The sequence below is a fragment of the Salvelinus namaycush genome, chromosome 28 (assembly GCF_016432855.1).
Source record: "Salvelinus namaycush isolate Seneca chromosome 28, SaNama_1.0, whole genome shotgun sequence".
In the NCBI taxonomy this organism is placed as follows: domain Eukaryota; kingdom Metazoa; phylum Chordata; class Actinopteri; order Salmoniformes; family Salmonidae; genus Salvelinus; species Salvelinus namaycush.
The window spans coordinates 9,670,292-9,681,908 of record NC_052334.1 but is presented as its reverse complement, the minus strand read 5'-3'; the positions used below and the strand labels follow the sequence as shown (position 1 = coordinate 9,681,908).

The window sequence follows — 11,617 nt, the reverse complement described above, 5'->3', positions numbered from 1 at the left end:
GTGCGTTCCTGGTGTAACTCGGGCAGTTGTTGTTGCCATCCTGTACCTGTCATGTTCGGATGTACCGATCCTGTGCAGGTGTTGTTACACGTGGTCTGCCATTGCGAGGACGATCAGCTGTCCGTTCTGTCTCCCTGTAGCGCTGTCTTAGGCATCTCACAGTACGGACATTGCAATTTATTGCCCTGGCTACATCTGCAGTCCTCATGCCTCCTTGCTCCTTGCAGCATGCCTAAGGCACGTTCACGGAGATGAGCAGGGACCCTGGGCATCTTCCTTTTGGTGTTTTTCAGAGTCAGTAGAACGGCCTCTTTAGTGTCCTAAGTTTTCATAACTGTGACCGTAATTGCCTACTGTCTGTAAGCTGTTAGTGTCTTAACGACCGTTCCACTGGTGCATGTTCATTAATTGTTTATGGTTCATTGAAAAGGCATGGGAAACAGTGTTTAAACCCTTTACAATGAAGATCTGTGAAGTTATTTGGATTTTTACGAATTATCTTTGATAGACAGCGTCCTGAAAAAGGGACGTTTCTTTTTTTGCTGAGTTAATATCCTTCATATCAGTTCCTTCTTATTTGGTTCCCCTGGGGACCATCTTACTGTGACACTGCAGTACTACAACTACAGAAAAATAATGTCCTGAACAGTCAACAAAACACATAATATGGCTTTTTAAAGGTTGGGTAGTGAGTTTGGTAAAGTGTGCTGTGCCTTGGGACGTTAACACAGGATGCTGGAGAAAACAATTATGTCACTAAGTGGTCATTATAAAAGTGGTTAGTTCTTAGGCTGGGAGGACAGTGAAATGGGAGACAAATGATCACTTTGTATCATAAATCAGTAATTAGGGAAGTAGTACAACTGAGGTGTACAGATAGATTAAATATAGCAATGGGCAACAGGAGACTAATGATCATTTTGCATTTGATATAAATCAGTGTTATTATGAAAAATATGTGGAATTGTAAACATTTAGGGCCTGGTGTTACTCTGGTCAGCAGTTGCAGTGACACAGTAAGATGTGTTGGATGGGTCAAATATAGGAGCCACACCCTCAACCCTCCCTGACAGCCAGTCTAGACCACTCAAACTTTGGCAATATACTTAAAAGATTGGTATAAGCATACATATCAAACACAGGTCTTCAATTAAACATTTTAACACAAAACACACAGTTATGTTTCGATATAAACAAGCTGCATGATACTTAGTATCACAAAATCAATGTCATCAGTGCTCTTCATAAGAATACAATCAAGTAAATAAATTGCAAATTACAATAGAGACAGGTCCCATATCAGATTCAGGAAGTATGTCTAAGTGCTCACTGCTACGTGTGTGACCATTAACCTGGGGGCGTGTTCTTTAGGGCACACCGTAGCAAAACATTTTGCAATGGGAGATGAAATCTGTGTTCTAATTGGACAGCTGATCTGGGTCATGTTCATTGTGGCACATTGTAGCAACATGTTTTGCAACGGAAAAAGAAAATGTGCATTTCTTATTGGAAAAGTCCAGGTACTCCCTCCTTGTTTCAGTCTGTTTTCTTCCTTTTGGTGCCTAATGACCCTGCTGTCAGTCTCACAAAGAGAAAATGGTGTCGAGCTCAGCCAGGACGGATGCCTGTCTCCTAGCCATTGATCCCAACAGTCTCTGAGGAAGGGATGGAGTGCCCAGGTCCACCTGAAACAAAGGAGGACAAAAAGTGAGCCAAGGAAGGGATGGAAAAGAGAGGGGGAGGAAGAAACTAAAAGAGAGAGGAAGAGAGATTCCACATGGAGATGAGGAATCATTAGGCATATCTGCATCTAAAGTAGTACGAACTTTCTGACATCTGTTGATGTAAAACTGGATTGATGAATCATTTTGATGAATTGATTGATTGATTGACTGATAGCTTTTTCAGACCACTTTACGTTGTCATAGTATTCCTATCTCACCTGCAGTAGGTAGATGACCCTGACGACCTCTCGGACGTGGCGTGTGATTGGCTGAAGGACCCAGGCGCTAGGCAACATCTCCCCTCGGACAGCCTCTACACTGGGCCGAGGGAGAGACTCCTCGAAGACTGACTGCATGGCCAGCACACACAGCTCATCCTAGGTGAGAGAGAGAGAAGGGCACTGAGTTAGTAGTCAGTCTCTTGCTGTAGACAAGGCTAGGAAAACTCCTGGCCCTAGCTATAGGACAGTAAGAATCCATTAGATCATTGCCCCTGAAACGAGGAGGTCTTCTGTCCCCCTCATTCCAGTTGAACATTCAAAACAAATCTTGGTAAGAAGGAGTAAGTTTAAACTTTGAACTTGGTAAGTTGAAACTTGGAATTCAGCTGCAGGTTCAGCAAGTGACTGACCCCTGAACTCTGACCCTACTGACCTGTTGTGACTGGGTGCTGATGCAGCAGAAGTCTCTGGGCTGTTTGAGGTGGCAGCTGGACGGGTCTGTCAGCAGGTAGACTGATGAGGAGAGACACATGGAAAAGCATGAGGAAAAATTACAATTGAAATCTGAATTTCTGTTTACTTCCTGGAAGTAATTGACTGAAGTGAAATGGAATTGACTCATAGCGATAGATAGATGATGCATTTGCCACAAAGCGTGTTTTAGCATGGGCAGCACTATTGAAGGCTTTCACCATTTTTAAGTAGTGAATTAACTCCAACTCTGCTATACTCCATGCAGCAGACTAACCCAACTGAGTGCTGTCATCTAGTGGTCGTGTCCAGGCGGACCGGACAGCCTCATGGTACAGGTGGGTCTTGGAGTGGTCTCGGACCATGCTCCACAGGCTGGCCAGGGGCCTCTCCAGCTCCACTGCCCCAAGGAAACAGTGCACAGATGGGCTGGAGGAGGGCTTGTAGAAGGCCTGGACACCTCGCTCCACGCCCTGGTACCTGATAGAGAGAGGGGACAGGAAGGTTGCAAATGCACAACCTGTAATATAAACCCAGTGGGAAAAGCCTGTTGAAATCACATTACAACCAGTTTTGTCTGCTGGGAGTGTAGCTAGCTATAACATGGTTTACTATTGGTTAACCTGAACGTAATAAAGGAGAAACCATGATGCAACTCACCTCCAACCAGCTGCAGCTTTCCCCATCACCAGGTTCCCCATGTCACCAGCTGCAGCCAAGCGCACCTGGGGCACAGGTGAGAACATGTTTCTTATTTTAGCAAACGTGCAACAACGAACAAGTACATAGTCCAAGGTAAATTAGAAATGTGTATTTTTGCTGTCTTGTGTTATTCTATAAAGTTTATTTGAATTGTACCTCAGCCATAGCTCGACCAAGCAGACAGGAAGTGAAGTCCTGATAGGCTGTCGATATGGACGAGGCGGAGCCAAAGGAGGCGGTGCGCTGTCGTAGGTTCGTAGGAGATGACGGTGAGGATGACATCAGAGGGTCATACCCTGACACACCAGGCTCCAGACGTACATCTAGAAAAGACATAATAGGAAAGACATACACATGGTTATAATAGATATTAAAAACAAATTAGGAAAAAAGAAACAACCAGCACACTGCTTTAATAAAGCTCTGACGAAGGCCGTGAGGTCGATACGTAAAGCTCTGACGAAGGCCGTGAGGTCGATACGTAAAGCTCTGACGAAGCCGTGAGGTCGATACGTAAAGCTCTGACGAAGCCGTGAGGTCGATACGTAAAGCTCTGACGAAGCCGTGAGGTCGATACGTAAAGCTCTGACGAAGGCCGTGAGGTCGATACGTAAAGCTCTGACGAAGCCGTGAGGTCGATACGTAAAGCTCTGACGAAGCCATGAGGTCGATACGTAAAGCTCTGACGAAGGCCGTGAGGTCGATACGTAAAGCTCTGACGAAGCCGTGAGGTCGATACGTAAAGCTCTGACGAAGCCGTGAGGTCGATACATAAAGCTCTGACGAAGCCGTGAGGTCGATACGTAAAGCTCTGATGAAGGCCGTGAGGTCGATACGTAAAGCTCTGACGAAGGCCGTGAGGTCGATACGTAAAGCTCTGACGAAGGCCGTGAGGTCGATACGTAAAGCTCTGACGAAGGCCGTGAGGACGATACGTAAAGCTCTGACGAAGGCCGTGAGGTCGATACGTAAAGCTCTGACGAAGGCCGTGAGGTCGATACGTAAAGCTCTGACGAAGGCCGTGAGGTCGATACGTAAAGCTCTGACGAAGGCCGTGAGGTCGATACGTAAAGCTCTGACGAAGGCCGTGAGGACGATACGTAAAGCTCTGACGAAGGCCGTGAGGTCGATACGTAAAGCTCTGACGAAGGCCGTGAGGTCGATACGTAAAGCTCTGACGAAGGCCGTGAGGTCGATACGTAAAGCTCTGACGAAGGCCGTGAGGTCGATACGTAAAGCTCTGACGAAGGCCGTGAGGTCGATACGTAAAGCTCTGACGAAGGCCGTGAGGTCGATACGTAAAGCTCTGGCGAAGGCCGTGAGGTCGATACGTAAAGCTCTGACGAAGGCCGTGAGGACGATACGTAAAGCTCTGACGAAGGCCGTGAGGTCGATACGTAAAGCTCTGACGAAGACCGTGAGGTCGATACGTAAAACTCTGACGAAGGCCGTGAGGCCGATACGTAAAACTCTGATGAAGGCCGTGAGGCCGATATGTAAAACTCTGATGAAGACCGTGAGGCCGATACGTAAAACTCTGATGAAGACCGCGAGGCCGATACGTAAAACTCTGACGAAGGCCGTGAAGTCGATACGTAAAGCTTATTAAAGAGCAGTGATACTATCAAAAGCAGCGTGCAGGTTCCTTATTTTTTCTCATTTTATTCAACTGTTACCATGACCCTGCAAAAACGATAGCTCAGATGTGCGAGTGCCTTTTGAATTTTGTATTAAAAACAAAGTAACAGTTGACTTAAAGTCCACAGGTATAATGCATAATGCATTTATAATGTCATGTAAGACTTGTCCTAAATATGTATGACCCCCCCTTTTAATGTCTTATTATCATTTCATAGTGATCCTGTACTGACTAAATAACAGCCTTTTTGAGTCAGTTGAACGTGTGATGAAGATGTAGAGATTGGTTGCTGTCTTGTGGTGGTGAGACAGTCCTCACCCTGGGCAGAGAGCCAGGCACGCTGGGTCTTCACACTCTGAGAACCACAGATGGGAGGGCGAGACCTGACCTTCAGCCCATCACCCAGGACCTCAGTGACCTGGCACCAGACAAAAACAACACAGAGAATTCATTAGGGCTCTTTATTTATTCCTGGTCTATTTGAATAGGGACGGATACAAACACATTGACACACTGAATAATATTTCTATATTCCTTAATTCTATTATTTTACTTTTAGGTTGTGTGTATTGTTGTGAATTGTTAGATATTACTACACTGTTGGAGCTAGAAACACAATCATTTCGCTACACCCGCAATAACATCTGCTAAATATGTCTACGTGACAAATACAATTTGATTTGAATAAACAATTGTCTGATGCATTGCACCATAGTGAATATAGTCTGCTGCAAGTTCCAACACCCTTAAGGTTAATTTACAGTAAGTCTACCGACTGTCCATAGATATATGTAATATTCTTCACAATTAGAAAAGAATATGCTATCTAGAGCCTAAAGGGGTTCTTCGGCTGTCCCCATAGGATAACCATTTGAAGAACCCTTTTAGGTTCCAGGTAGAAGAAACCTTTTGGTTCCAGGTAGAACTGTTTTGGGTTACATGTAGGGCCCTTTCTACAGAGGATTCCTTATGGAACCCAAAAATTGTTCTGCCTGTAAAAAAAAGGGTTCTATCTGGAACAAAAGAGGGTTCTGCTATGGGGAAAGCGGAAGAACCCTTTTGGAACCCTTTTTTCTAAGAGTGTTGTGCTCTAGACCTGTTGTCAAATTGACTATAAACCAGCCATTAGGATTAACTTTACTTTATTGAAATTAGTTGTTCAGGGACAGTGCAATTAATCAACATTACTGTAAATGTGCCTGTTTTCAAGTGCAGTCCCTGGGCTTAAGAAAGCAGCAAAAACATCTTCAAAGACTAGTACAGTACCTCCTGTGTCAGTGAGGGTCTACTGCCGTCCTTCAGCTGAGCTGTGTTGCCACTGTTGTAGCCTGAGGTTGGTCCAGAGGATAGGCTCAGACTCGACCCAGTGTACAGTGTACTGCTGCTGACTCTGGTCCGATACCGCAAGTCATCCTAAATGTGAATACATTATCAGTTGACAGAGAAGAGAGAAAGATGTTTTAGGAAAACAGCAACTGATCAGAGGACAATGTAAGTCTCTCACTATAAGGTGAGTTTTTTTTCATGGTCCTTTGTGCCGGATCCATGAAAAAGAGCTCCGCCTTCTAGTCGATGTGAAAAAATAAAAAATCCATGGAGAAAATATGCTGAACACATCTTGGGCTTTCAACTGTCTACGGAGTGTGAAACTACGACTTCTTGCTGTGACTAACCTTGACCATCTGAGACAGAGTCTGTTGCTGGAGCCGTCTTTTCTCCTGCTCTGTCCTCTCGCGGAGCCGTTCCCGTGCACGGGATATCTCTGTCATGGCCTCCTCACGGGCACGGCCGTAGTCACGCAGAAGATGCTCTATCTCAGGGAGATATTCACCCTCTCCTCTGGATGGATCTGGGATCCTGGGGAAAGATGAGGAAGATTTACAATCAATCAATTGATGAATCAATCAATCGACAACTGTATAAAGTCCTTTATAGAATAATATTTGTCACAAAATGTTTTACACTTCAGACACTTGAGAATTGGACATGGAAAACCGTTGAGCAACGTAGAAATAATCAAAACAAAAATGTGACTTGGTGTGGATTGTGGAGTGTCTTACATCCTGCTCGCCACTACCTCCTGACAGAGCTGTTGAAGGTAGCCTCTGCAACGACTGGGCAGGGCTGAAACTCTGGAGTCTTTTTGAGGAGGGGATCTGGGTTGATGAGGGTACTGGGTGAAGTGGTGCTTGCTGGGGCTGAGGCTGCGAGCCCTACGGCAGGTCTGAAGCTGAGCTTCTCTGTCCTTTCTCAAACTCTCAATGCTCCTCCGGTGCCTGATACAAGAGGAACATAGGGAATCATTTACATTTTATAAACTACCATTTTAAATGAATGTAATTACATCATAATATCAACACAATCACATCCTTAGGGACATTTAACCTTACTGGTCATAGAGCTGCTGTTTGGTGGGGACAGGGGACGGTTCCTCCTCCTTGGTTCCTCCAGATGTCAGCATCTTTAACAACGTGTCCGTCTCTCCCAGACCGTAGTGCAGCTTGGCTTCAGTCAGCTCCACGGTCAGATGATGAGGGTTCATGTTCAGTTGGACCGTAGCCATGACCTGCTCTCGCTCCTTACGTAGCCTCTCTATCTCTCTTGTCTTCTTGTCCTTATGGAACATGGACTCTGGACTCAAGCTGGACTTTGACTCCTGGCTCTCCAGCTCAGCCCACTCTGGCTGGTTCCTCTGTGCTTCATGACCAGTAGGTAGATACACGGCTGGTTTCATTAAACTATTAGTCCGTCCTATCTCAGAGGGATGCTGACTGATACCAGACCAGTTGGTGAACTTGTTGTGCACAGGTAGGTCCTCAGGGAGCCGCTGGTGATCTAGCTGATGTGGGGAGTGTTGGAAGTTGGGAGTGTGGGTGACTGGGTTGGTGTTCACGAGAATGTCTGTGTTGCACTCGCTTGGGGCCAACGCCACCATGTCATCCTCCTGAACATGGATGGTGCTGTCACTGACAGGGGAATGTTCATAAGCACCAGTGACGTGCTCCACTGGACGCTCTGATGATCTACTGTTGTGGGAATCTATTGAATGTCTTCTGTAGCTTAGTTGATCTCCAAAAGTAGAGAAGGATTTCTCCTCCTGTTTGGACTCACCAGTCTGACTAAAGACGAGAGAGGTGTGGTTCTGCATAGCGACTCTGCTATTGCTTAGAACAGAAGGAAAGGACCATATTGGACGTTGGCCGGTTTTGTGCCATACGCTCATTTCCCTTTCTTCGTCGTGGATGACAACGCTGGTTCCATTGTGGATGTAATTGTCGATGGACGAACTAAGACTTTCTGAGCATCCATCAGACCCTTTTGGGCTTGAATGGCTGAGGGCACTCACATTCTCAAGGAATATCAATCCCATTGATTTTGTGGTGGAGTTATCACCTGGCTTCTCACACAGATGAAGGGAGTCATGTCCTGATATCTTATCATTCTGTATGAAAGACATGCATGTTTTGTGTCCGCTGTAACTTAAACAAGGTGTTGACTGGTCCGAAAGGTGGTCTTTACATCTATTTTGCATCTCAAACTTCTGTTCTTCTTTGAGACTCTGTAAATACTTTATTCTGCTCTGGTTGGAACCAGCCCTGGGACCCACAGTGAGAATGGGTGAGCATGCACGGTCTGTGAAGCTCACTTGTTTTCTATAGCCTATTCCCGGGTCACTCCTTCTCAAGATATTATGGCTTTCTGGTCTGAGTATTTCTGACAAATTATGGCAGACTTCAGATACTCCCAAGATTTTGGAGGAGGATACTCTTTCGGGATTGCGGTCCTCATTGCTTCTATGACGAATGGCAGGATTTGAATGATTGTGACGTTGGACAGTCTCCAGGGAAGGGACTTTGTGCGGGAGACTCTCTGGTTCCAAGATAGATCTTTGGTTAACAGTGGAGCCATTGAGTCGCAGGTCAGGCATGCTCTGAATATTATCATCCAGGTTTTTCTTGAGTTGATGTTGAAGGGGAAGCCCTTTGTCTTGTGACACATTGAGAACTTCTGAGCCAATCACTTTGACTATCACATTAACTTCATGGGCTTTGGACCTCTCCGTGGACAGACTTTGGTGGATAGACAGTTTGTCTTGTACGGGTGTTAAAGTCCTTTCGGTCTGGATCCCAATATCTACTGCAGTTTTGGTTGAGCAGTCTCTCTTCCTCCAATCTATGGAGGAGTACAGATGAGATGAAGATTTAACATTTCTTATCAGGCTATGTTTGAGGCTATCGCCAGACCTCATACCGTGAACATTCCCCAGAAGATCAGACGTGTTTACTATCAGCTGTGAAAGATGCTCAGACATGTTCTGAAGGCTGTCCCATGTGGTGGTCTCTCTACAGGCCTCTGTGGTCTTCTGCGACACTGGTACCTGAGTGCTGCTCTTTCTGTGATGGTTGTTTCTCCTCTGTAGATCACCATGGTTGATTGTTGTCTGAGTCGTGGTTTCTTGAGTGAAGGTTGTCTGGGTGCTCTGGTCACATCTGGTGTTTGTTTTAGATCTCTGAAACCCGTTACCCTGAAACGCCCGCTCTGAAGAGTCATAAACCAACATGATCTCATCCACTTGGCCAGTGCTGTTGCCAAGATCTCCAGATACATTGTAGCAAGAAGATGAGTTACAGCTCATGGTCAGGGTCATTTGTTGATTGTGATCGTCAGCACCGGAGACTTGGTTAGTACGTTCTTTCAGATGGGCGTTGAGGGATGTTTGATCTTTGAAATCTTCCTCCATGCTGCTCAGAGTGCTGGATAGTCCCTTGTTGTTGGCGTAAGTGCTCAGGTGGGAGTTGAAAGGAGAGTTCTGCACGTTTAAACCATTGTCAACACTGCAGCATCTAATGATACGTTTGGTAGTGGAATCCAGCAGCGGTGATTTACAAGAAATGTCAGCGGCACTTCCAAACACCTGGTTCTTGTAGCAGCTTTGGTTTGGCTCTTCTTCTTGCCATTGGTGAGCAAAGGGATTGATGTCGCTGGAGGCAAAATGCATTGGCGAATCTTGAGTCTTTGGTGTGTAGTGTGACATCTCAGTTTCTTTGATACTGGACATGATTTTCTCCCGATTTGTCCTTTTCTCTATATGTGGTGATTGTCCATTGGGGCTGTGTTCTTTCTGACCCAAACTGATGCCAACTCCAGCTTTACCATCATATTTATATGGGGTCTGGTCAGTACAAGCTTCCATAGTGTGATTGTCTTTTGACTGTGGTGATTGTCTTTTCACTAGAGAAACTTCTCCACCATTGCATTGAATCATCTCCTCTAATTTTCCATTAGTTTGAGTTCCTGACTTCATTCTTGTTGATGAAGACCTGTTTTGATCCAACCTGGGAGGGATTTTCTCTTCTTCATCTGAGGAAGACTTGAGTGTGGAGTCAGAGGATGAGCTAGGAGGTGCCTGGGCTTTGGACCTTCTGAACCTCTTGGACTTTCCCTTTTTGCAATGAACAACACTACTGCCACAGAACCGATGAGATTGCCTGCAATTAGATGTTTTGGTATTTCCCTCTCTGGACATGATATCTCTGCAAATGTCACCCAATATCTTCACATTATCATCACTACTTCCATGTGTTATTTGGGATGGAGAAGATCCAATACTATTTATTTTACTTGGTACGTCAAACAAGGTTCCAGGACATTTTGCCAGTGGTCCATCAGTCATTGACCCTTCTTCATTTTTAGCCATTTGGCAATCTTTGGTATTGTCAGAGGCAAAGTTGCTCACATTGCACTGAGCCTTCAGCCATTTTTCAACATGACATGTTTTGTGTTTTACACTGGGAAGTTTATCTTTAGGATCAGGATCGACGGTCACACAAGTCTTATGAAATTTGTCTACCTGAGTTTCAGACGAGCATTTTGACTGTGGTAGTTCCTGACTCACTGAGCACTTTGACTGTGGTAGTTCCTGACTCAGATTTGTGGCATAGGGAGGGTCTTTTTGGAGCTCTTTTCTGACCTCAATGTGATTTCTGCCTTTCTCCTGTAGCTTCTGTGATTCACATAAATTATTTGAAAGTGGTTGACTGTTGTGGTGCTTCTCAATGTTTTCTGGTGTACATTGAGTCGCGTTTTTATCAGAGAGTGAATCTACAGTTGCATGCCGATGACAATGATTTAAGTAAAGTTGTCCACTTGCACCCGTTGAGGTCAATTTGCATTGGTTCTTGCTTTCGCCTTGAACCTCATATTCTGAATCCATTATGAGGTCCCTTGCATGTGCAAAGGCCATATTTGGGGGCGTAGTCACCGAGGACACTGTTCCTGGGCAGTTCTGGAGAGGTTGTAGAGCACTAGATTTCAGGTTTTGCTCAGGTGAAGCGGCCTGGTTGACAGTTTGTTTATCATTATTACTAAGACAAGCATGATGAGGATGATATATCTCAGGACCTGTTTGTTTCTTTATGTTCTCCATATGTGAAAAAGGGACATCCCTTTCAAACACTTTCCCTTGAGAAAGTAAGAATTCTTTGGGTGCAGTGGAAGTGGAAGTAGACATTGAAGAACATCCCATTGGCAGCAATACAGGCTTGTTGATGTATTCAGGTTTCCCTCGGTTGTTCAATGCCAGACTTAATTGGATCTCATGGATTTTAACGGCGTAAGACGCTGCACCAGAATTGACACTTGCATTCGGTGTAATGACAGAACAGCCAGAAGCATCCTGACCCTGACTTGCATCAACATCAGTTATTCCATTTTTCAGTTGCACTTCTCTCACGTTCTCTTGAAAGCTCTTACTTAACTGGGACTCCGAGGAGATCTTTGTCCTACTGTCTGGATCATTCTCTTTACTTATCAAACTTAGTTGATTCATAGAATTACATTTGATGGAAGTAGAGAGTCTA

General features: G+C 45.1%; 1 protein-coding gene across 1 annotated transcript; it reads right to left on the bottom strand.

Moving 5' to 3' along the window:
* Positions 1-467: 467 nt before the first annotated feature.
* Positions 468-9,812, bottom strand: LOC120023766 (stAR-related lipid transfer protein 9-like). The gene is made up of 11 exons (XM_038967864.1): positions 7,148-9,812; positions 6,818-7,033; positions 6,431-6,614; positions 6,024-6,170; positions 5,076-5,175; positions 3,275-3,441; positions 3,077-3,141; positions 2,694-2,896; positions 2,379-2,458; positions 1,943-2,101; positions 468-1,685 (listed from the first exon to the last, which is right to left on the bottom strand). The coding sequence occupies exons 1-11, from the start codon at positions 9,790-9,792 to the stop codon at positions 1,584-1,586; spliced, it is 4,068 nt and encodes a 1,355-aa protein (XP_038823792.1). The 5' UTR covers positions 9,793-9,812; the 3' UTR covers positions 468-1,583.
* Positions 9,813-11,617: the final 1,805 nt, after the last annotated feature.

What these genes read in the sequence shown, in the direction of transcription:
- LOC120023766 (XM_038967864.1), bottom strand. Translation starts at nt 9,792, where the DNA reads ATGTCACACTACACACCAAAGACTCAAGATTCGCCAATGCATTTTGCC. An exon ending in GAGGTAGTGGCGAGCAGGAT is followed by an intron (nt 6,615 to 6,817) that starts GTAAGACACTCC and finishes ATCTTTCCCCAG; the next exon opens with GATCCCAGATCCATCCAGAG. An exon ending in AGATGACAGCACTCAGTTGG is followed by an intron (nt 2,459 to 2,693) that starts GTTAGTCTGCTG and finishes TCTCCTCATCAG; the next exon opens with TCTACCTGCTGACAGACCCG.